Here is a 25,827-nt window from a genome sequence, read left to right as displayed (position 1 = left end):
GTGTCTGTGCATCTCGTTGAGGGTCTTCCTCTTTTTCTCTGAGCCTCTACCTTGCCAAGATTACCAAGCATGATGTCCTTCTCCAGGGACTAGTCCCACCTGATAACATGTCCAAAGTATGTGAGATGAAGCCTTGTCATCCTTGCTTCTAAGGAGCATTCTGGCTGTACTTCTTCAAAGAGAAACTTATTCATTCTTCTGTCAGCCCATGGTACATATTCAGTATTCTTTGCCAACACCGGCTTTCAAATGTGTCAATTCTTTTTTGGCCTTCCTTATTCATTGTTCAGTTTTCTTTTGCATGCATATGAGGCGATTGAAAATACCATGGCTTGGTCAGGCACACCTTAGTCCTCAAAGTGACATCTTTGCTTTGTTTGTTTGTTTCTTTTTCAAACACTTTAAATAGACCTATTGCGCAGATTTGGCCAACGCAGTACATCATTTGATTTCTGGACTGCTGCCTCCAGGGGCGTTGATTGTGGATCTAAGTAAAATGAAATCCTTGACAACTTCAGTATTTTCTCCATTTATCATGATGCTTATTGCTCCAGTGAGGATTTTTGTTTTCCTTATGTTGAGGCGTAATCCATACTGAAGGCTGTAGTCTTTGATTAGCCTTTGATCTTCATCACTAAGTGTTTCAAGTCCTCTTTGCTCTTAGCAAACAAAGTTGTATCATCTGCATATCGCAGATTGTTAACGAGCCTTCCTCCAGTCCTGATGCCACGTTCTTCTTCACATAGTCCAACTTCTTGGATTATTTGCTCAGCATACAGATTGAATAAGTATGGTGAAAGGATACAACCCTGACACTCACCTTTCCTGATTTTCAACCGTACTCTATCCCCTTGCTGTGTTCAAACGACTGCCCCTTAGTCTATGTACAGGTTCTGCGCAAGCACAGTTAAGTGTTCTGAAATTCCTGTACGGATTGACTAAGTATATTCTCACCCTTGGAGAGACATGGCATAAATGTCAAAGAATGTACAAGTCAGTGTGTATAATTGAGCACAGAGGGAATTACACCCTACATAAGGACTGGTTTGATGGTCTGAACCATGTAAAATATGGGGTTTGAACTAGACTTTGAAACAAGAGTTTTGTTATTATCTTTAATTGACCAAGAGAAGATTATAAGGAAGTCATTCTAGGTGGGAAGTATCTGTGAGGGTGGTTGTTGGCAACTAGCAAAACAAACTTGTTGGTAGTCTGTGAGTTAAAAGAATACGGTGTATTGTTCTTTTAGCATAAAATATTTCTCAGTCATTCACGGTGTACCTGGTGATTGGAATATAAGACATATAGACCATGGCACTACTCTCGTAGAGCTCATTGTCCAGTGTTGTATTTTGCTTTTAATTTTACTTAGTTTTATTAATATTTTGAAAACTTCTACTTGTGCGTTGCTCTAATGCTACTTTCTAGGTTAACTACTAAATAAAGTTAAACATAATATCAATCACAATAATGTCAATATTAATAAAAACATTGTTTTGAGTAGACCTTAATTAGTAACTGCAGATTCTGTGGTGATGTATCATGTTTTGCAGCATGGCAGAGAAGCTCTAATTTGCTGAACTCCAGTAGTATATACTCTGAATAATTGAATATTTAAAGAGAAGCCCTCTATTCTTAAAAAGTGTCTAGTCCAGATGAACGCACAACTCTAATCGAGGTGAACCTCACCTGGACAAATGTAGTCTTTGTGGAAGTCTTGATTTCTGTGCTGTGGAAGTGATAATTTGCGTTACGGAAGGTTTTACCAAAAGTTTTCATCAGGTGCTAACTTAGTACATTTCAGTGTGGTTAGTGTTTTCTTGAATCTAATTGCATGGTTTTTTCATCTTCAGGTTTTTTTGCCCTCCTCCTTGTGTGTATCTTATGGGCAGTGGATGGAAGAAAAAAAAAGAACAAATGGAACGCGATGGTTGTTCTGAACAAGAGTCTCAACCTTGTGCATTTATTGGAATAGGAAATAGTGACCAAGAAATGCAGCAGCTGAACTTGGAAGGAAAGGTAAATCAAGACTATGCTGGGTCTTCCCTAAAGGCACACTAGGTACCAAATTATAGTTTTCATGGTGGTGTTTTTTTTTTTTCCAATAGCTACTGATAGCAATTTCTTAAGTACATAAATCAGAACCAGGAATATACCTCTCAAATAGCCACTGATTTTTGGATTTGTGGAGCAGCTCAAGCTATTTACATCTAAACGTGGCGTGCAGTAAGCTTCCCAGCTTGCTAAAAGTTTTAGCAGGCTGTGAATCTGAGATTTCTAATAGAAGCCAATAATAAATTGAGGAGACAAATTGCTCATTTCTGTCTGGTAGAGGCATGATACTCAAATTTTTATGAAATACATAGTTTACTAATGTTTTACTCCACTCTAAGTCTCACACTAGAAGCAAAGAGCTACAGACAAAACCTTAGAAGCATTTACTTGGGTTATAAGGATCATAAATGTTTTCCTTAGCTTCAGGGTGGAGCAGAACTATGCTTTAGACAAGAATGACCACAAACAGCTTTATGCAAACTTTTAGAGGATTTTCTTTGATTAATTTGCTGGGGAAATACATTTATCAACTAGTTTTACTAATTTTATTTTAATCTGTACCATCAATATTCAGAAATAGTTCTTTATTCACTTAGAATTTAACTATTATTTTCTCCTGATATAAAATTTGACAACTGGTTAGTTTTGATCTCCGTGACAGCATGAATTTTTAAAAAAATAAAACAAAAAACTTTTCTTCCTTCAGTACATCTCTGTTTAAGTAGCTTAGTGTTTGTTTTATTCTAATTGGCACTAGAGATAGGGGTTGGAGGGTAATTGTTGACGGTGGTAAGCTCTAGAAGATTTGTACTACCAAATCCAGTTTTAGTCATTTTACAGATAACAAGTGAGTACTAAGAGACCTTAATATCAACCTCCTTGAAATTTGGTTGTTTGTATCTAGTTTTTATCAGTAAGACTTGCTGTGTTTTAGGTTTGGGATAAAACATTATGATAAAGGTTGTTTAATTTTTTTTTTAAAAGTAGAGTAGTAAAAATATTTCTAAATTATGACCTTAGAGTTAAAAATATAGATTTAAGTAGTGGCCTGGTAGAATGGGTCATAACACATTTTAAAAAGCCAAAACTAAACCTGTTGCCATTGAGTCGAGTTTAGTGTGTCTCATATTCCTGTTAAATACAAAGTCCCAGGTTTAATATGGCCTAGAGCTTTCCACTTAGCCTTTTAGTAATGATGAGATCACATAAGAGCGCTGGTGGCACAGTGGTTAAAGTGCTTGGCTGTTGCCTGAAAGGTTGGTGGTTTGAACCCACCAGCAGCTCCGAGGGAGAAAGATGTGGCAGTCTGTTTCTGTAAAGATTAGAGCCTTGGAAACCCTATGGGGCAGCTCTACTCTGTCCTAAGGGTGCTGTGAGGCGAAATCGACTCCACCGCAGTAGGTTATAGATCAGATAGTATCAAGAAGTCAGGGATTTGAGTCACCAGTATATATAACTGCTTTAATCAAACTTCATTTCTGCCTTTAACCAATTCTAGCTTCCAGTACTTCTAAGAGAGGTAATACTAAACAAGGAGTCCTCTGGATGGCACAGACAGTTAAGCATTCGAGTACTAGCCAAAAGGTTGGCAGTTTGAAACTACCCAGAGTCTCCTCAGAAGACAGACCTGGCAGTCTGCTTCCAAAAGGTCATAGCCTTGAAAGCCCTATGGAGCAGTTCTACTCTGCACACATGGGGTGGCCATGAGTTGGAATCTACTTGACCAGCAACCAGGGCTTCTAACCCCTGCTTAGAATTTGCTAACAAGTTCCCTCCTGAGAATTTGCATTTGCTCAGGTACACTGAATCAGAACCTACATTTTAACAAGATCTCCAGGTGATTCTTATGTATCACTTCCTGGGAACTTGTTAGACAAGCAGATTTTCAGGAGGGAAGTTGTTAGAAATGCAAATTCTCAGCAGGGCTTCGAACCAGAACTGAACCTGCAGGCAGCTGACAACAATAATACCAAACCAACCAACCAGCAGCATCACTCTTAGCCTTTCCCGGGAGACCTAACCTGTTGCCCTTTGAGTCTGCCCCATGGACAGCAGGACTGCCCTAGAGGGTTTTCAGGGAGTGGGTGGTGGGTTCACACTGCTGACCTTTTGGTTAGCAGCTGAGCTCTTAACCACTGCATCACCCAGGAGACCTAGTAAGGCTGCCTCAGCATGGACAGAGATATAATGCTATCTTCCATTGTATGTTTCTTCCACTTCTACCATTATACACTTTTCCCCAAGCCCTAGAAATTGGCAGAAGAGGGACGAATATCTGAAAGCTACAGCATTAGCTGTATTTAAAACACCTACCGATAGGATTGTGTACTATCTGTGAACAAAACTTGTATGTTAATAATTCATTTTTATGAAAAATGCTTGTAGAGAAATCTGTACAAAATAAGACTTGTTGAGAGTCAGTAGAAGACATTCCAGGTTGAAAGAAAAACCTAATCAGTGCTGGGAGCATGAAATATAAGAACATGGTGTATTTGGGCCAGCAGTACCCAAATCCCAAACAGTGGCCTACTGCGCTTCAGAAAGAGACACTTTGCTCTGGTCTGCTTCACTTTACCTCCATTCATTTAAAGAAATACTGTTTTCTTTTAGCACTGTGTTCACTAGATGATACACTTAGTCATTTTTGAAAAAGAAGGCTATTCGTTTTGTATTATTAGGTATTTGAACTTATTTTAAATATTCATTACAACAAAATTCTAGTATATTTAGCTGGACCTTTAAGTTTATGGTCATGACATTTGACTATATGTTGGTAACATTGTGGACCTGAGATTTCATTTAATGATGTTTATAATGGGTTAAATATTCTTTTCCTCAACTTTATTTCTTACATAGTTGCAGCTAAGTAAATTATAAAATAATCATTTCCCTAATTAGCACACTTGTGTTTTTCTTAATTTAAAATATTACACCCTCCACAGCTCTCTTTTTAGCATTGTTTTGTTTTCTACTTAGAGTATTCTTTTTACAGCATTAAACCTGCTATTCATTTCAGGGTCGTTTTTATTTTCTAAAGATCATGTTTTCAAGGAATTGTTTTTAAGTTAAACTATTTTCGTATTAATTTATATAGAGATTACTATGTGTGATTTTCTGTTTTAGAATTCCTTTAGCTAATTTAGCCTTTTTTAGTATGGTAAAGCAAATGTAATTTTAGTTTCTGTTAACTTATTAAAGCCTTAATACTTTCATTAGTTGTTGGCTTTTCTCTTTTTTTCTTGTGGAATCAAGTAGTTTATGTTCAATAGCCACATAGTTCTTTAAAAACAATAGTTACGGTAAAGACATCTGAGGCATGATTTTTATAATTAGGGACATAAAAACAAAACCCATTGCTGTTGAGTCAATTCCAACGCCTAGCGACCCGAAGGACAGAATTGATCTGCCCCATACAGTTTCCAGGCAGCACCTGGTGGATTTGAACCGCTGACCTTTTGGTTAGCAGCCATAGCTCTTAAGCACTACGCCACCAGGGTTTCCAATTAAGGACATAATTCCTTTTTTTTCCAAGGAAATGTGTGTGTGTTGTTTTTTCCCAAACAAAGCAAAAGCCTTAGTGTATAGGTCTTATGACCTAACCTTCTGTGCTCTTTTTTCTTTCCCGTTGGCCTCTCTATCTTATCATTTATGCTGGATTTCAGTATTTTCTCTTTTCTGATATAGATCGTATCCGTTAATGTTAATACTCAAATTACGTGATCTCAACATTTTTAAGCTTTCCCATTGGAATGTAATGACTTTCATTTAGACAAACATTTCATTTTGCACCCTGTTACTATCCACTTTAGTACATTAATGCCCATTTTTATAGACTCGTCTTAATGTTGCAGAACAATTTCATGTTGTTGTTAGGTGCCATCAAGTTGGTTCCAACTCATAGTGGCCCTGTGTACAACAGAACAAAACACTGTCCGGCCCTATGCCATCCCACAATCGTTATGCTTGAGCCAATCATTACAGCTACTGTGTCAATCCATCTCATCAAGGGTCTTCCTCTTTTTTGTTGACCCTGTACCTTACCAACCATAATGTCCTTTTCCAGGGACTGGTCCCTCCTGATAATATGTCCAAGGTACATGAGACGAAGTCCTGTCATCCTCACTTCCAAGGAGGGCCCTGGCTGTACTTCTTCCAAGACAGATTTGTTTGTTCTTCTGGCAGTCAATGGTGTATTCAATATTTTTCGCCAGTACCATAATTCAGAAGCATCAGTTCTTCAAGTCTGTCTTATTTCTTGGTATCATCTCTCCTCTGAATGTTTGGTAGAATTCTCTAGTGTAGACATTTGGTCCTGGCCGGGGGTGGGGGGGGGCTTTTTTTTTTAATGATCAATCTCTTCTTTTGTAATGGGTCTATTTAAATTTTCTACCTCTGTTTGTGTTGGTTTGGATAGGTAGTGTGTTTCTAGGTAATTTGTCCATTTCATCTCGGTTTCCAAATTTGTTGGAGTACCATGTTTCATAGTAATCAGTTATGATCTTTTTATTTTATCTCTGTTGGATTGGTTGTAATGTCACCAATTTCATTTCGTTTTTTTTTTGGTCAATCTAGCCTGTGGTTTGTCTGTTCTATTGACCCTTTTAAAGAACCAATTTCTGGTTTTGTTGATTCTATTTTTTTATTATGTTTATTTCTGTACTGATCTTCATTATTTCCTTTTTTTCTGGTGGCTTTTGCTATCAGAAAAAGTTAATGATTTGGGGTTAAAGTTAATGATTTGGGATCTTGTTTTTTTTAATGTAGGCATTTATTGCTTTGACTTTACCTCTGAATACTGCTTTTGTCCCAAAGGTTTTGATACACAGTGTTTTCATTTTCGTTTGATTTTAGGTAGTGTGTTATTTAGTTTCCATGCATTTATTTGTTTTCCTATTTATGATTTCTAGTTCTTAATTATCTAGTGTTGCTATAACAGAATTACCACAAGTGGATGGCTTTCACAAAGAGAAATTTATTCTCTCACAGCCTAGTAGGGTATAAGTCCAAATTTAGGGTGTCAGCTCCAGGGGAAGACTTTCTCTGTTGGCTCTGGAGGAAGGTCCTTGTCACCAATCTTTCCCTGGCCGAGGAGCTTCTTAGGCTCAGGGACTCCAGGTCCAAAGGATGCACTCTGCTCCCAGTGCTGCTTTCTTGGTGGTATGAGGCCCCCCATGTCTCTACTCGCTTCTCTTATGTATATCTGAAAAAAGATTGGCTTGAGACACAATCTAGTCTTGTAGGTCTCATCAGTATGACTGCCGCTAATCCATCATAGTGATAGAATTTACAACACATAGGAAAATCATATCAGATGGACAGTCACAAAATACTGGGAATCATGGCATAGCCAAATTGATACACATATTTTTGGGGGACACAGTTCAATCCATGATGATGCTGTTATGGTCAGAGAAGATGCTTTGTATGATTTCAATCTTTTTTTTTTTTTAATTTGTTGAGACTCTTTTTGTGTCCTAGCATATGGTCTATTGTGGAAAATGATCCATGTGTGCTGCAGAAGAATGTGTATTGTTAAGATGCTGGGTGGAGTGTTAAGTCAGTTAGTCCCAATTGGCTTATGCTTTTATTTAAGTTCCCAGTGTCCTTAGTGATCTTATTTCTAGATATTTTTGTAATTGAAAGTGGCGTGTCTACGTCCCCTACTGTTATTGTGGAGTTGTCTATTTCTCTTTGCATATTAGTCAGTATTTGTTTCACGTATTTTGGTGCATTGCTGTTAGATGCATATATATTTATAATGGTTATGTCTTTTTGCTTGATTGACCCTTTTATTATTTGTAATGTCCTTTGTCTCTTGTAACAGATTTTGATTTAACGTCTTTTTCATCTGATAACAGTATGGCTGCCCTGTTCTTTTTTGTTTACTGGTTGCATGGAATGTTTTTTTTCCATCCTTTTATTATTAGTCTGTTCCTTATGTGTAAGGTGTGTTTCTTGTAGACAGCAAAAGGATGGATCATGTTTTTTTGTCCCTTCTGCCGCTCTCTGCCTTTTACGTGGGTCATTTAGACCATTTACTTTTAAGGTTATTACTAAAAATGAAGTGCCTCCACCTTTCATTTTGGTATGTTTTTTAAGTGTTTTTATCTTTGTTTTTTTACTCTGATTTTTCTGTTTTTGTTTGTATTTGGCTGCTTTTTTGTGATGAGCCTTTTTGCTTTCTTCCTTCTGAATGTTTTTTCTTAGTGATTTCTTAGTGGTTACTCCATATATTCTCTTACACAACTTAAAATGGTAATAGTGTTTAACATGAACAACAGTTAACATACAACCTTAACATAATAAATCTCCTGACATGCTTTTCCCTCCCCCATTTCTGTTGGTGTGTCTCCATTAACATCAATATACGACCTACATTTGATACATTTACTTTGTGCGTATTTCTTACAAACTTGACATTGTATTGTTTGTGGGATTTAATTATTGAGTTCAGTTCCTGAAAATATCGTACTTGCTCCTTATGATTGCCTGTGTTGTTGCATTTTTTGAAGATCTCTTTCTGTCTCTTATTTATTTTTTCCTCAGGTATAAAAAAAATAGATACGAGTATTAATATAGTGCTCTTGTCCTTGCTTTTACAGTACTGTCTTGAGTAACACTTACAAAGCTGGTCTGGTAGTGGTGAATTTCTAGAGCTTCTGTTTGTTTGGGAATGTCTTGATTTCTCCCTTGTTTTTGAATGACAACTTTGCTGAGTAAAGAATTCTTAATCGGCAGTTGTTTTCACTCAGTATCTTATATATGTCATTGTATTGTCCTATGGCCTCTAGAATTCCTGTGGAGAAACCTATGTTGATTCTTATGAAAGACACTTGACATGTATACTGCATTTTTCTCTTACACTTTCAAAAGTCTCTCCTTGTCTTTGATTTTTGAGAATTTTATTAGGATATGGTACAGAGTTGATCTTTTTGTGTCCCTTCTCATTTGGGATGGCTTGGTTCTCTCTTTTTAAAAAAAAAAAAAAAAAAATTTTTTTTTTTTTTTTCTCTCTTTAGGTCTGGGAAATTCTCTCTGATCATCTCTGAAGATTGTTTCTATGCCTTTGTTATTGTCATGGTGCTCCGGGATTCCAGTAATTCTAATATTAGTTTTCTTAATGAATCCCATATTTCCTTTTGAGTTTGCTTGCTTTTCTTTCTTCTTTTTTCTTGTTCCTCTAAAGACTTGATAAGTTCAGTTATTTTGTCTTCTAGTTCATGTATTCTATCTTCTGTCCGACTCTATTGTTGAGTGTTTCTTCTGTGTTTTATAACTCAATTGCTTTATTCTTTAGTTCCAGTAGTGCTCTTTGTTTTTTTGATGTTTTCAGTTTCATTGTCGAGTCTCTCATATTGTTTGTTCTTCCATTTGTTTCCTGATCTCTGCTAGGTTTGTTTTCTGTGTGCTTTTTGCTTTCTTTAAAAACTTTTAGCACCATAGTCTGAAAATGATCAATTCTGTTCATCAGTGTGGTCTCCATAGGAGAAAGTTTCTGATCTTCATCTCTTGCTTTTGCTTAGTCTTTCTGGTCTTGTGATTTCATGTGTTTTACTGTTTTTTTGTTGTTGTTGTTGTTGAACTTGTGTTATCTTGTTTTTTACTTTAAATTTTGTATTCTGGTTTTTGTGGGGAAATTTTCAGATTGAACACTCTGGTAGTGCAAAGGCCAAGCACCTGGCTGCCAACAGAAAAGGCCAGGGCCTGCACCCACCAGCCGCTCTGCAGAAGAAAGACTTGGAAGCCCTTATCCGCAAAGACTCAAAGCGCTGGGAACCCCATGGGGCAGCTCCCTTCTGCCCCGCAGGGTCCCTGTGATTCAGAATTGAACCTGAGGCAGTGGGCTTGATATCTTCTCTTGAGAACCACTAGAGGGCATCTTATCCTTAGGTTATTCAGGAGTTCTGGATGCTTGATCTCTGGAAGGGAGGTTTAACTGGTCTAAGATGCTGAAGTAAGCAGTGGGGCTAGACTTACCTGAGGCTCTGTATGTTTTTCCCTCATCAGCCCCCTGCACAGGCTGGCCCAACGTATCCTGCTGTGTGCAGAGAACCAACCTTTTCCCTCTGTGTCCTCAGTCTGAGATATTCCCCTTGCCCTGCTGCCCTTGTACTTCCTCCTGGACCTAGTGCCCACCCATCTCAGGCCTCAGCGAGATTCAACAGCACTCTCACGGCACCAGTCTCCCTTCGTCCTCTCCCAATTGCACAGTCTGCGAACTCCCGCGGCCAATTTGTGCCGCCTTAAAAAATCGGGCTACAGCTTCCTCAGATTAGCTCCCTTTCTGTGTTCCCAAAATGTTTGGGAACTGTTTGGGGTGTGACCCAGCGATGTCCTAAAATGGCTTTGATGAGCGAATGCTCCCCATGTTAGCAGGTAGGTTCTCCTAGCTTGTCTGTTGTCCCTGCTCCTCCTCCACCTCGCTTCTAGACTCACCATGACTGTTACAGCTCAGCTGTTGTCCAGCGTTCTGAGATCTCAGTCTGTGCTTGATTTTATTCATTGTTCAGTGAGTTAGTTGCTGGGGAGTAAATGCGAGCATCTACTCATTTTGCCATCTTGTTCTGTCCTCCCTGCCCTGCTTTTTAAAAGGAACACAGAGCAGAGGTAGTCATAGAAACTCGTTTAGCCTGAATTTGAAGTTGAGCATTGGTCTTTTTAAAAAAAAGAAAAAAAAAAAAAACTGTTCTCCTTTTGAAGATTTATGAAGTATGATAAATTCAGATATTATAAATACTTAGGCTGTCCTTGAGCCTTTTTTACCCTATCTAGAAAAAGGAGGTTAATAATTTAGTCCCCTTCCTAATTCAGGGGGTGGGGGAGGGGTAGGAGAATTTTAAGAGTTGTTACAGTTGAGGTATAGCAGCACTTCAGATTATCCTAGTAGAGCCGTGGTGTCATAGTGGTTAAACTGCTCAGCTGCTAACCAAAAGGCCAGCAATTTGGGCTCAAATTTTTTTTTTAATTAAATGTTTCTTTAAATCATACTCATATAATCCCTTTTTCTGGCTTAAGGTATTTTATACTCATTCAGTTAGACTAGCATTGTTTCCTTTAGACTTACAGGTAGCTACTGTAGTAGTCAGCTGTGTAAAGTAAAACATCATATGTACTGTTTTAAGAAGGACCACTGTTAAAAAAATCTTTTGCTTAATTTGATTGAATTCTCATAGCCTTATTGGTATCTTTTCTTTGCAGAAAGACAAAGATGGACTTTAAGTGTAAAAATTCTGTTTTTAAAATGTACCGCTTTGTAACATTGAATGAGAATTCTGTGAAACAGATGTAGAGCTCTTTATAATAAAAAGGGACTATTTTCAAAAATGGTCTTTTTGAGAGGGTAAAAACGGATCACCTTGTACAGACTTGATAAAAGGGAGAGTTTGGACTTTATTTTCAGATATCAGACTCAGTAATTTTTACAGCAGAATTTATTAGCTGTCTATTAGAATTGTTGCAGTTGAACCTGATCAAACTTGGACATGACCATTCTGAGTTGAAAGTGCACAGCCAACAAGGCTTTGGTGCTATTAAACTTTGCTTTTCTTCCACAGAACTATTGCACGGCCAAAACATTGTACATATCTGATTCAGACAAGAGAAAACACTTCATGCTGTCTGTAAAGATGTTCTATGGCAACAGTGATGACATTGGTGTGTTCCTCAGCAAGCGGATAAAAGTCATCTCCAAACCTTCCAAAAAGAAGCAGTCCTTGAAAAACGCCGACTGTACGTATTCTTGAGTTCTCTCTCTCTCTTTTTTGCCCCAACTCCCATTATGATTTAAGAAGAAAAATTAAACTATTGTTTTTAATTAAAAATTGCTTTTTTGATTGCCAGTTTATACTTTACTGATATACTTGTGCTCCTTCATCTGAAAATGTCACATTAAATCATTATTGCTGCTTTATTGTTAAAAAAGATTTTTTTTTTTTAAACTGAAAAGGGACGTCTGGTCTAGTGAAGTTCTCAACCAGAGTTGGTTTCCTGCTGCTCCCTAGGGGCATTTGGAAAAATGGGAGGTTTTTTTTTTCTCCCTTTCCTCTTTCCCCTTTTGTAGTCGTAGTGACTACAAGGGGTGCTGTTGGCATTGAGTATCTTGGGTCAGTGATGCAGTCCAAGACAGCCCCCATTACACAAAGAATTGATTCTCCTAGAAAATCAAAAGTATAACTTTGAGGAACCATTGTTATTATGTCAATTAGTGTTTGGAGTGCCATCCTGGAAACCTAAACACAGTTTTGTAGATCTCATCAGCAAATTTTTTGACTATCAAAGATGTAATATACTAGTCTGTTTGAACTATATGCTTCATTCCCCCTTTTAAAAAACTTTTTATAAACTTTCAAGTGTACATCAAAGGGAGAAAGTAGTATAATGTAATGATCTACCCAGCCTCAACATGTTTCACCTGTTCTTTTTCATTATCTCCATTACCACTACCACCTCCTTCAATTGCTGGAATATTTTAATGTGAATGTCAGACAACTTATCATTAACCAAAATTTTTGTAGTATTGACTTTTTTTAAAAATTGTGGTGAAAGTATACACACACACAAAAATACACCAGTTGAACAATTTCTACATGTATAATTCAGTGACATTGATTACATTCTTTAAGTTGTACAACCAGTCTCACTATCCTTTTCCAAATTACTCCACCACCATTAACATAAACTCAATGCCCCCAAACAAAAACTTCTTTTCCCCTTCCTCCCACCATGATAACCATTAATAATCTTTGGTTTCTGTATGTTTGCTTATTTCATGTAAGTGAGATCATAGACTGTCCTTTTGTAACTGACTTATTTTGCTCAGTATAATGTTTTCAAGGTTCATCTGTGTTGTGTCATGATTCAGGACTCCATTTCTCTTTATGGCTGAGTAATAGTCCATTGTATGTGTCTACCACATTTTATTCATTTATTCTGCTGTCGATGGACATGCAGGTTATTTCCACATTTTGGCCGTTAGGAGTAGTGCTGTAGTGAACATCGGTGTACCTGAGCCTCTTGGGTATTTACCTAAGAGTAGAATACCTGGGTCATACGATCACCGAACTGTTCCCCACAGTGCTTGTGCTGTTTTACATTCCCTTCAGCAATGGATGAGGGTTCCTGTTTCTCTACAACTTCAACACCTGTTGTTTTCCTGGGTTTTTTTATTTCCATTCTAATGGGGGTGAGGTGGTAACTTAATAGTTTTGAGTGATAGTGTAATGATTAAGGGCTACAGCTCCTAACTAAAAGGTCTGCAGTTCGAATCCCCCAGGTGCTCCTTGGAAACCCTATGGGGCAGTTCTACCCTGCCCTATAGGGTCACTGTGAGCCGGAATTGACTCGACAGCAGTGGGTTTGGTTTAGGGTCGCTATGAGTTTGTTTTTTAATGGCTACTGACTTTGAGCATCTTTTCATGTGCTTATTGACCGTTTGAATATCCCCTTTAGCAAAACGTCTAAGTCCTTTGCCCATTCTTTGGATTGTCTTTTTGTTGTTAAATTATGGGAAGTATGTATTTTAGACATTAGACCCTTATGGTTGACTTTTCTTTTTAAACATAGTTAAACACCTAACAAAGTTAACAGTAGTTCTTTAAAGGTGGCGTAGTGGTTAAAGCAGTCGGCTGCTAACTGAAAGGGCAGGGCAGCAGTTCAAACCCACCAGCCACTCCAGGGGAGAAAGGTGTGGCAGTCTGCTTCCATAAAGATTACAGCCTTGGAAACCCTATGGGGCAGACCTGTTCTGTCCTGTAGGGCAATTATGAGTCAGAATTGACTTGACAGCAGTGAATTTACTATCCAGTCCATATACATATTTATCAAATTGTGTCAAAATGTCTTTTTAAGTTGATTTTTTAATCATCGATTTGGTTAAACCTGGATCCAAACAAGGTCTACACGTTTTAATCGGTAATAGTTTTTCTTCTTCCCCACCCTCATCTTTTTTTTTTTTTTTTCCTTCTGTCTCATTTATTTGTTGAAAAGAACTGGGTCATTTTTCCTGTGGGGTTTCCATATTCTGGATTTGGCTGATTACTTTCTGATGGTGTTAGTGCGCTTTTTTCCCTCTGTGTCTCGTGTTTTCCATAAACTGGTAATTAGACCTAGAGACTTTTAAAACCAGCTGGTACTGAGTACATCCATTTGCATCCGATCAGAAGGTATGATAGCTGGTTATCCCTCTTTTTGTCTTATTAAGACTGAGCAGTAAATTCAATCGTTGTTAACCTAATCATCCATTGTAAAGCTCTTTAGCAACTTCTAATGGTTTTAATTGCCATTGATGATGACTGCTTAAATCCATTATTTCATTCAGGGCTATAAAATGGTGATTTCCTGGTTCTTTTATTCATAACTTCTGCATTTGTTAACTGAATTTTTTTCTACAAAGGGGACCGTTGCCATACCAGCTATTTGGTTACCTCACATGTAGTCTGCCAAGAAAAGCAAGATAAATGCTTGATTCTTTTCTTTTACTAATTTGCAGAATAACAAGTTGATACTATAGTATTCTTCAGAGGTGACCAATGAGGCTTTAGGTTTTTATTATTATTGTTTCCTTTTATTATGAACACACTGGTTTCTTTTTTTCTGGTTTATTTTTGAATGTATAGATTTTTATATGTTGGATGTTTTAATCCAGTCATTATTTTTGACTTTATATTATAGAAAATTTCAAACATTATGCCCAAGTAGACAGAGCTGCATAATTAAATAAAACCTCTTGTGCGTGTACTGGAAATTCAGTAGTGATCTTCAAGCTAGTCTTGTTTCATCGTCACCTGTACCCCATCTCACCCCACTCCCCTCCCCAGTTTAGTTTATTGTAAATCTCAGACATCGTATTGTCTGTAAATATTTCTGGTTTTCACTGAAAGGTAGCATCTCTTGATTTTTACTATAATCACAATATCAGATCACATATATGCAACGATACAAGGAAATAATTTCTTAGTTTCATCAAATATCCAGCCAGTATTGAAAAATGCCATTTTTAATGTTTGTTTGAATGAAAATTCAAATAAAGTCCACCACATATTATATGTATTTTGTTGACATGACCGTGAATATGTGAATTCATTCTTCTCTCTTACTCACACACACTCGAACTGTATTTATTCAAAAGGCTGAGTAGACTGAGTCATTTGGCCATAAGAGATTTCCACATACTGGATTTTGCTGATTGCATTCCCTTGGTACAGTTTAATACATCTTCTATAACTTGGAAGTTAATCTAGAGCTTGATCAGTTTTAAAGTTGTTTATTCTTTTGGTTTATTTTTTGTTGAAGGGAGGGCAAAGCCTGCTTCACAGGTGGTGGGTGGTGTGCTCTTTTATCAGGAAACATATCATGCATTCAGACTGATATTTTGAAGACAAATATAAGATCACAGGGCTTTACTTGCCCTCTTTAACTTTGTATTTGAATATAAGTTTCTTGATGTCAGAGAACGTAGTTTGTTTTTAGGTGGTTTTCTTGCTTCTGTAGGTGTGCTCTGTCATGAAACTTCAGGTAGTACAATACTTAAAAGGTATTTAGAAGAAAGCAGAGTTCTCTAGAATCACAATATCTAGAGGCAATTACTATCAACTTTGGTAAACATCCTTCTGGACCCTTCTCTGTGCATATATTCCATATGATTGGATGCCAGCACATAGAAACACCTGCAATCTTACTAAAATTATACGTTTACCTGAATGGAGCCACAGTCTACACAGTGCACTGTAGCTTGCTTTTTCATTCAGTGATATTCCAGGGAGATATTTTCTTATCAGTGAACTTAGATACATATCATTCATTTGAATAGGTAACTGGCCTTATAATTTATTTAATTATAAACAATAATATATCTAATTATAAACTAATAATTTTAAAAGAAGGAGCCTAGGAGGTGCAAGCATTTGTAATCAGCTGCTAACCTAAAGGTTGGCAGTTTGAGCCTACGCAGTGGCTCCACAGGGATTACAGGCAAGAAAACTCTGAAGGAGTTCTGCTCTTTCACACATGGGGTCGCCATGAGTTGAGGGCCAACTAAAGGCAGCTAACAAGAACAATTATAAATAAATAAATGTTGCACCTTTTCTTTAATTTTTAAAGTAGTTTTCCTTCTAATGAACAGCACTACATTAAACATACTATGTAGCTCTCATTTTAAAATCACTTTTAAGGACATAATTTATATCCTTAGTTTGGCAGAAAAAGTTTCCTTGATTTTATTTTTGCATCTGTATTTTCTTGGAAGGGCAAAAAATTCAAGGTTGTTTATTTTTTTATTTAAATAAATAGAATCAATTACTCTGTTAAATTATAATACAGAATACCAGTGATCATAACTTTCTAACTAAAAGTTCTTTCTGGGTTCCCCCCTTCCCTGCACAAAAACCAAAACACCGTATGAATCGGAGCCGCTTTTTCTTTGCAGTGTGCATTGCGTCGGGGACGAAGGTGGCTCTGTTTAATAGACTTCGATCCCAGACAGTTAGTACCAGATACTTGCATGTAGAAGGAGGTAATTTCCATGCCAGCTCACAGCAGTGGGGAGCATTCTACATTCATCTCTGTGAGTACAAAAAACGTGCATTGGATGCTTTTGGTGTGAAACTGTTAAATACTTTTTGATAAAAACATACGGCTATATTAGATTGTGTCATTTTCATACATAGGTGATGATTTCTAAAAGGTCGATAATTTGATCTCTTTGTCCGCCCCCTGCAGTGGATGATGACGAATCAGAAGGAGAAGAGTTTACGGTCCGCGATGGCTACATCCACTATGGACAGACAGTCAAGCTCGTGTGTTCAGTTACTGGCATGGCACTCCCAAGATTGGTATGGCCCCCCTTTGGCTTTAGTGATTTGAGTACTAAAAATTAATTCTTACGGCAAGAAAGCCACATTCAGATGTAACAAGGCATTAGTCAATAATTACTGCTATTTATAATTGACACAAATCCCACCTTATCTTAGAAATGCTTTAAGGCAATTAACCAGTTTTTACAAATGTATTTTTAGTAACTTCCTGTTACACTATTTCTAATATAGTGGTTTATTTCGTTTTTGCACGTATACCTAAAAATGTTCGATAGAGGGCACTACAAATCACATTATGCTTTCTTAGCCAAGGCAGATACGATGTATTCCATTTTCTACGGCCCTTGCTATATCCGAGTGTAGGGCCAACTTTCCAAAAGCATAGAAATTCTCATTCATTTAAAAATATATGCATAATTTTTATTAGCTTATTCTCCCACAAGAAGATAGGTTTATTAAAAATTACGTAACATTTGTATTTCTTACTCTGGAAAGGAGGTGTGGTGTTCGGGGCTTTTGGTTCACTAGGAAGATCTTGAAACTGTAAAAACGACCGTTCTCTGTAAAAATAAAAACGACAGGTCCTCTCCACCCCGTGTTTCTCACCCCCTTTTCTGGAATAGGATATAGCTTAGTTGTATTAAAGGTGAAGGTCAGTGACTGACGAGCAAATTTGATCGAAGGTCAGGTTAAGGGGGTTAGGGGAGTGGAAGAACATTTAGTATTACTGTTCCCAGACATGCTTAATTTTTAACTCTGTGCTGAAATGTTTCCTTGGCTTATATTTGCTGGGGCTGTTTCAGCAGAGAGTGGGTATTGATATATAACCATTTAAGTAAATATCACATCATTTCTTTGTTTTTATATTTTTCTTTTTTGTTTTATTTTTCTATGTTATGCTTGCACAAGGTGATTTTTATCTCCTATCTCGATAAGCTAAAATATGTGAAATGTAGTAATATTAAATTTATGAAACCTTGAAACTGGGGCAAATTATAATAATAAGAGCTCTGTAGGGAAGGAAGAATGGACCAGTGGAAAGAAAGACAGAAGCAAACACCAAAACCAAACCACACGAACGTTTCCTTGAGTTCTTCTCATCTCATTCATTGTCTGCCGCCCTCTTCTGATGATGTTATTTGCTTTGGCAGGAAATGCTTGTATTACAGAAGCAGTTTCAGAGGCTCCCACCCCGCACTCACTCTAAAACAAACGGGACAGCAGCAGTTTACATATGAACTACTTGGGACACAGACCCAGTGCTTTCAATACGGTTTATACTTACAGTTTTATGTAAAGTACCAGTAGCCTGCCTTACCCAAAAGTAATCTTTTAGTATTTTTAACACCCAAAGCTATGTGGCTCTGATTATAACTACACTTTCCGAAAAGAACAACTTGACAGTTAAAAATGTCTGACACCCATGTTGGACACAGCCAACTCCTACCAGACAAGTATACCTGTGAAACCAAGGACTGGAAGATCCCCACCTTATAGATAAAGCCTTCCCTTCAATTAAGGCCATAGCCCAGATCCAATCACTGTAACTTCCCTAAGCAGCAATTCTCCAACTGCCTTTAAAAACCCTGTACTAGCTCTGCTTAAACAAGCTCTTTTGAGGGGATGCTTTTCTTTTCATGAACAGCTTCTCGCTCAGTAAACGCCGTTAATTCTAATTGACTCATTAATCCAGTTTTTCCTTTCAATAAGTGCCTGCATCACCTAGCACATCCACAGTAGGTTTCTAGAGATTGTGAGCATGCTGCCAGTTTTCTCTCTGATGCTGGGATGTATGTATGTCATTGTATGTTACTGGCAAGCTCATCTGAACCTTGTTAACTCAAAGTAGATGAGCAGCAGCAGCCTCACCTGGGAGCTTGTTAGAAAGGCAGAGTGTCCGGCCCAGCTGTGATGTGTTACTGTGTGCTGTATACTTTCTGTGTGCTTTGATAGCGACAGATGAAAATCCTCACCTTTATGTGGATAATCTTTTATTTTTTAATTGTTGGCATACAGATAATTAGGAAGGTTGACAAGCAGACCGCCTTACTGGATGCAGACGACCCTGTGTCACAGCTCCATAAATGTGCATTTTACCTTAAGGATACAGAAAGAATGTATTTGTGCCTTTCCCAAGAAAGAATAATCCAGTTTCAGGTGAGTTCGTAAATTACTGGCGAAATCTACAATGTGCAGACTGTTAAGTTAGCAGCTTATAGAAACATGAAACTCTCATTTGATGTTAATTGTATCCAGATATGTGGAGCTGTATTCAGGTATTTATCTCAGCTCCAGGAATTCTTAACACCCGTGGTCCTCAGACGAAGATGACATACATCTTAACCTCAGGAAAGAACTCACAGTTAGGAATGAAACGGTTCTCAGAGAAACAGTTTCGGGGTTCTTAACCTGGGGGACAGAGTTACCCCCCTCAGAATATCAAAAAACAAGATTTGGGTTGGTCAGTGAATCTTCTGAGATTGTGTGCGAACATTGTGTATAGATGCATGCATTTTTCTGGGGGAGGTTCGTAATTTTCATCAGATTCACATTGGGGTCTTCCAAGATTGTAATGATGATGTGTTTCAAAAGCTATTTTTAAACTACATTTTTCTCAGAAGGCTTTCCTGAGGACACATGACGTGAGCTGATGTTTCAGCAGGATAGTTGTAGTTTTATGCGGAACCCTTATGAGCAGCTGGAGGTGTGTCCCAGAGAGATGAATACACACAGTCATTCTCAGCCCAGCTCTGAGGAGTGTGCTGAGCCCCTGGGCTGGGCCTTTAGGGCTGGGCCTGCCAGTGCCCATCTTGGCTCTCTCCTGCTGAAAGTGCAGATATCTAGCTGTGCTCTAAGCATGAGGCCCTTCCAGTCTCTCTTTCCTAGGGGACCATAAAGAGTTGTAAACAGCTGTGACGACATAGATACTGATCTTTTATTAAAGAAATTGTTCAGTTACTGGTGTACTCTTAAATGGTTATTCCAGATGGTTACTGTTACTCACTGTGATGTCACAGAAATACTGTGTGTTACAACAAAAGCTGCTCTACGGAGGGTTTCTGTACTCTGCCTGAGTTTTTTTAGGGATTGGCAAAGCACCATGCTTTGGAAAGTTTCTGTAAATTATTACTGAATTCTGCCCGTGAATATTACTTTGCTAAAATTCCCTTATACTACAGGTATATAAAACTCAAATTCTAAACATTCTTTCTTCACAAGGCCACTCCATGCCCAAAAGAACCAAATAAAGAGATGATCAATGATGGGGCTTCCTGGACAATCATTAGTACAGACAAGGCGGAGTATACGTTTTACGAGGGGATGGGCCCTGTCCTTGCCCCAGTCACACCTGTGCCAGTCGTAGAAAGTCTTCAGGTGAGATCGCTGATTCACAAGTTGGCTTTTAGCTCTCTGCAGCTGCTCTCAGCTATGACTTTTAGCATAATTTTTTCCCCCAAATAATTATGATTTTGCTCCAAATCCTTGTGATTGGGGAATTTTGTTACACACCATTTGTTGATAAGAAATGAAAATATGAGGCATATGCTTAAAGGTATAAGAAAACTTTACTTGGTTTCTAACCTTGAGAGTTTTGAGCTTTGTCATTTGAAAGAATCATTTTAATTAATATCATTATTTGCAAATGATAGTTGTATCAGAAGCTGACTTGTGTACTTTAAGGAAAAAATGCAACGCTTTTTTTTCTCAGTGTCGTTCTGATTTTCTTTGAATTTCAGTTGAATGGCGGTGGAGACGTCGCCATGCTTGAACTAACAGGACAGAATTTCACTCCAAATTTACGAGTGTGGTTTGGGGACGTGGAAGCTGAAACTATGTACAGGTACTTGATATAACCACTTACATCATCTGGAGTTTTTGAGGAGGGTGGACACAGGAGATTTCTTGGTGAATCCTGACAATGATAAGAATGTATTAAGCAGCCTTGTTTTACATCTCATTTCTAAAGTTTACCTTGAGTTTTAAAGTGCTTTTAAGTTACTCATTTTTCTTCCTTAGATGTGGAGAGAGTATGCTCTGTGTTGTCCCAGACATTTCTGCATTCCGAGAAGGTTGGAGATGGGTCCGGCAGCCAGTCCAAGTTCCAGTAACTTTGGTCCGTAATGATGGAATCATTTATTCCACCAGCCTTACCTTTACCTACACGCCAGAACCAGGGCCACGGCCGCACTGCAGTGCAGCAGGAGCGATCCTTCGAGCCAATTCAAGCCAAGTGCCACCTAATGAATCAAACACAAACAGCGAGGGAAGTTACACAAACGTCAGCACAAATTCCACCAATGTCACAGCATCAACAGCAACAGTGGTGTCCTAACTACCGTCTTCTTGCTAGGACTTAACCTGACTTGAGTTTCTGCAAAAAGTTGACAAAAAAAAAGGAAAGAGAAAAAATGAACACTCTTTTGTGGTTTCTTGGGAAAACTTTTCATATCAGGTGATACTATTCAGAAACCCTGTTACCTGCAAATGCTGATTTGAAATGCAGAAGCCACAGTAAAACAAACAAAAAAAACACATCAAAATGTAAAAACTCTATTGGAAATCAGTGTTTTTCAGCTGTTTTTATTTGGTTGGTTGGTTTTTCAGTTTTGTTTGAATGAGCAAGAAATAGAAATGTGGCTGGAATAAAAGTTAAGCAAACTAGAAGACACACCTAACATAGTTTTTATGGACCAAGGAACTTGTATAAGCTTTAGTAAAAGGTACATGTTCACCATACCTTTTTTATATTACAGTATATAGTACACCTTTTGTTACCAAATAGGTTGTTCCCCTGCGCCCACTTTGAGCTCAGGCTCTAAAGTACATTCAGGTTCCAAGCCTGACCATGTTGGTTTAATCTAATCACCATACTCTTCCAGTTTTTTTTGATCTAAGGTCGGAACCATTTTTTTGTTTGGTTTGGTTTGGTTTTTTAAGCTGAAGTTATGACTTTTCATGAATTGAAATTGTTTGGATTTCAGCAAGTCCATTCTTGTAAAGGCCTGCATACTTTCTTTTAAGATTATATGAAGTCTGTGCAAAAGCTTTAAAAAATGCCTCTGCCTTGCCTGCAATACATGCAATGTATGTTAACTTAGTCTCTATTTGCAGACACTGTTGTTATTTCTGTGTTTTCCTTTTTTTATTTTATTTTAAATGTATTTATGGTGGTAATTCAAGAGGTTCTACCATTTACATGAAATTAAATGTGCCCATGTAGTCATTAATGAGTTAATGGCACAGAACCTGTTGGTATTTGAAGGGTTCTCTCCCCTTTTTCCATACACAAATGCATTTGTGTTCCAGGATTTGTTCAGGATTTTTTTTTCTCTCCTGATCTTGTACATAACTTGTATTATGTGTAAGTTAAACATTTTGTTTTGACCTTGGAATCTTCCCAATGATTTCATTTCAGCAGGGTGTTTTCTGCCTTGTTGGCATATGGAAAAATGTCATGAGAAGTATTTGCTACCAATTGGTAGATCATGCCCTATTGTATAATGAGGAAAATCTCAGCAAAAGCATGTTTTTAGTACCTTTACTGTTTTGTTTTTTTTTTGTAGCCTAGGCCAAACCATCATTATAATCTTAAAACATGCCTTTATTAGGTGATGAACTAAAATAGCTGGAAGACAGTACAGTACTTTAGAAACAGATAGTTGTAAGATTATAAAAATGCAAGTGTAACTTCTCTCTCCACTTCTCTCTGTCCTGTTTTGTTTTCTCTCCCTAGTACTGAGCATCTCCAATCCTGTGCTCAGTTCCCACAATTGCCTCCCATTCAGAGAATATTTCTTTCCTGTTCAGTTAGGGCTTGGTTGCATTCAGATGTGTGTTGGCCTTGCACGCCAAGCCTGCCATTTGTACATTGCTCCCGTTCCTACACTTCGATGATGCCTTTGTTTGGTTTCTTAGAAATTCCAGCAGACTTACTGGGTTACGTTTAGTTGTGGGACACAGTCTAGTAATACAATCATCCTTCTTAGAGTAAAAACTACCTCTAGATTGCGGTAAGCTTTTACTGTCCCATAAAACAGGAGCCACAAGTACCTTATGGATGCAAAAACCATAATTTCCCACAGTGTTTGCATACAGAACATTTGTCATTCTGGTGTCCTGGGCTCTTTTGGTCATGTTTCCATCTTACAGACTTAAAAAAAAAAGTCTGTAAGTACATCTCTCTCTCTCTTTAATTTCACTTTGCTGTCTTGGTCATTCACTGTTTTGCTCCGACTATGCCACTGTAATGCAGTTTCTAATATCTTTAACTTTTTCCTGTTTTTAAGGTGAAATTCATTTGTGAAACATGGTAGGTGGTTAAATCAAGATGATTGTGGTTTTCTCTTACTGCAAGCCTTTTAAGTACCACCCGTAGGCTTCAGTATACGGTTTAGCCTTCTCTTTTCAAATCTGCTCTGGTCACTAGCTTCTCTCTTGTGAACTAATCCTGCCTCACACCTTAAACCTGTTTCAGTGATCAAGGGCAGAACTCATTGTGGCCTTATCTTCGTTTTACCTGTTTACTGGCTTTTACTCGCAGACTTGCTTATTTATGAGTAGTAGTTAATTCTCTCTGTTAGTCACAGAAGCAGTCATTACACAGTGCTTTTGTTCAGAGTGTGAAAATACTTCCAGTGCTGCTTTACTTTTAACAGGCCGCACATTTCCCCCACTTCCTAGGTTTGGTATTTAGTTAAGAAATTAAATTAACCGATAACAGATGAGATGCTTTTTAAGAACAAGCTATTCCATACCAAGCTTTGCAGCTCAGAGTAATTTTTCCAAGTTCGTGGCTTTATGAAAATGAACTTAGTTTAACGTTTATATCTTTTTTTTAATTTTAAATAATTTTGAAGTATTAGGCTGTAAACCCTTTCCTGGTGTTTTTTTTTTTGTGTTTTTTTTAAGTCCAAGAGTGTACTCCCAGGCATTTTCCCCGTCTGTTTCATAAAATGCCGTTCTACAGACGACAGGCTAAAGAGTGGGATGACTTGTCTGTAGTAGTTTATCCTTCATCAGTAGTTTTTTTTTTTTTTTTTTGTCAGCTGCTTAAAAAAAAAAATCCTTTTCATGGATTTGTGAATCATTTTTGGTGTATAATTGACAGGAGCCTTGCCCTCCAGCTGAGATAGAGCATGTCCCCTTCCCCAGGAATGGCTTTCTTAGAGATGCTGGCTGCCTGCCGGCATGGAGACTGTCGGGGTGGTGAACGCTTCAGTACACGGACGCCGAGCCTGTGATCCAGCGAGTTGGTATTAGCCCCACTGAACTTATCACGCAGCCTGGGAAGGCAAGCTTAAGGCCTTTGAATGCCCTTTATATTTTAAATGATTTCAGAGTTGAACACTAGCAAAATACTTATCCTGCTGCTGACTTAAACTGTGGCGACTAAAGGCACCCCCATATATGATTAATTAGTGAAATATCTGTCACTCTCACTTCTCAGGCTTATTTGCAATAACTGGGTAGTTTTTTTTTTTTTCCCAGTGAAACTGGTACCATCTGTGCCCTCACAGAAAATTTCCAGTGCAGTTTTTAAGAACAAACCTAACTAGCTATTCATGTTGAACCAGGTAATCCATAGGGGATTTCTCTTTGAAACAAAGTGCTATTCAATTATTAACCAAGTTACTTACTTTTGATTTCAAAAGCAGCTGTGTTTCTGATGAGTACTGAACAAATGTGTGTAACTTTCTGTGCCAGACTTTTGACTTTGTTTTCAAGCACTGTAATGTGGGATGGGTGGTTAGAAACAATAATATATTAGGGTTTCTATTTAACCCTTTCAGGACTGAACTGTATCTTCTTTTATTAATTTTTCCCCGTGTCGTGATAAATGTTTGCCAGCATTCAGTACTGTGTTGGTTCAGATGTAGGTTTATATGCTCATTTTTAGCTTATTTCTTGTACCTTGCAGCATGCTCTACGCATTCAGTCCTTAAGGGGTTTATTTTACAAACTGTGCGCCTGTAAGGTTTATTAGCAATAAGATAGAAAATTGAGCAAATTTATACCATAATTTTGTAGGAAAAAAAAAAAAAGAATCTGCTCAATCCCATTATTTCATCCATGAAAAACCTGCAATATGGGCAGTTTCAAGGAATAAATAAAAAATGAAATGTAAACCATTGTAAAAGTCTTTTGTTGGATATGCCTCATGCATGTATTACCATCTTTGATTTCAGAATACTTCATAAAGATAAAATTAAATTCCATATTACGGTTTGTGTGTTTACAGCCTTGCCTTGCCATCAACATCACGTAAAATGATAGCTGTGCTAATTTCCTTTTTAATGTTTTTAACTAAAAAACCAAGTAGTGCTTTAAAGAGGGATGTGGTGGAGAGTTTTTTTTCCTCCCATGTGAATGGGGAAAAGGGCTGTGTCACTCAAGGGGCTGTCTCCCAATTCTGGATCATTTAAAACTGATCTCAACAAAATGGAGAATATTGTTTAGCAACAGCTTGCTTTTCCAATATTAGGTTGTCATTTGGTCCGGTGTACAAAAGAACATACAGCATATATTATATATATAATGCAACTCCTTATTGTAAATAGTGCATGATCATTTTCTGAAATCTGTCTTATCAAAGATATATTAAATATAGTGTTCATTTTTTATTTTGGTCATTGAACTAACCCTTAGCTGGTCACCAGTTAGAAAAATGCAGAGAGCAACTGTAATCAGGTTCTACATCTAGCAAAGTGGGGAGTCATCACAGAAGGAAGACACCCCCCCCTCCAAAACAAGACAGACGAATACATTAAAAAGGAAACCCTAAAAGATAACCCTTTAAAAAAATAAGCTTAGCCCTAGAAGACCATTGTAGGAGAGAGATTAAGCTGAGGTATATAAAGTACAAATGAAGTGATTCATCTTGACCTAGAGGCTAGAACCTAAAGCAGAAGGCCAACAGGTGGGCCTGTAAGCCAGAGGTCTTAGGAGACCCTATAAGACTAGA

General features: G+C 37.7%; 1 protein-coding gene across 7 annotated transcripts in view; it reads left to right on the top strand.

Moving 5' to 3' along the window:
• Window positions 1-24,943, top strand: part of RBPJ (recombination signal binding protein for immunoglobulin kappa J region) — a 121,062-nt gene extending 96,119 nt beyond the window's left edge. For 6 of the 7 annotated variants that reach the window (XM_023549778.2, XM_010591405.3, XM_064285987.1 and 3 more), the window contains 8 exons: window positions 1,854-2,019; window positions 11,610-11,784; window positions 16,478-16,615; window positions 16,771-16,883; window positions 18,882-19,022; window positions 20,085-20,240; window positions 20,603-20,706; window positions 20,883-24,943. In XM_023549778.2, coding sequence (XP_023405546.2) covers window positions 1,854-2,019; window positions 11,610-11,784; window positions 16,478-16,615; window positions 16,771-16,883; window positions 18,882-19,022; window positions 20,085-20,240; window positions 20,603-20,706; window positions 20,883-21,198 — 1,309 coding nt within the window. In that variant the 3' untranslated portion in view covers window positions 21,199-24,943. The remainder of the gene's footprint in view (window positions 1-1,853; window positions 2,020-11,609; window positions 11,785-16,477; window positions 16,616-16,770; window positions 16,884-18,881; window positions 19,023-20,084; window positions 20,241-20,602; window positions 20,707-20,882) is intronic. The other variant, XM_064285984.1, reaches the window with a different exon arrangement.
• Window positions 24,944-25,827: the final 884 nt, after the last annotated feature.

The sequence above is a fragment of the Loxodonta africana genome, chromosome 5, assembly GCF_030014295.1.
Source record: "Loxodonta africana isolate mLoxAfr1 chromosome 5, mLoxAfr1.hap2, whole genome shotgun sequence".
In the NCBI taxonomy this organism is placed as follows: Eukaryota; Metazoa; Chordata; class Mammalia; order Proboscidea; family Elephantidae; genus Loxodonta; species Loxodonta africana.
The sequence above is the reverse complement of the archived record's forward strand: the minus strand, read 5'-3'. Positions and strand labels throughout refer to the sequence as shown.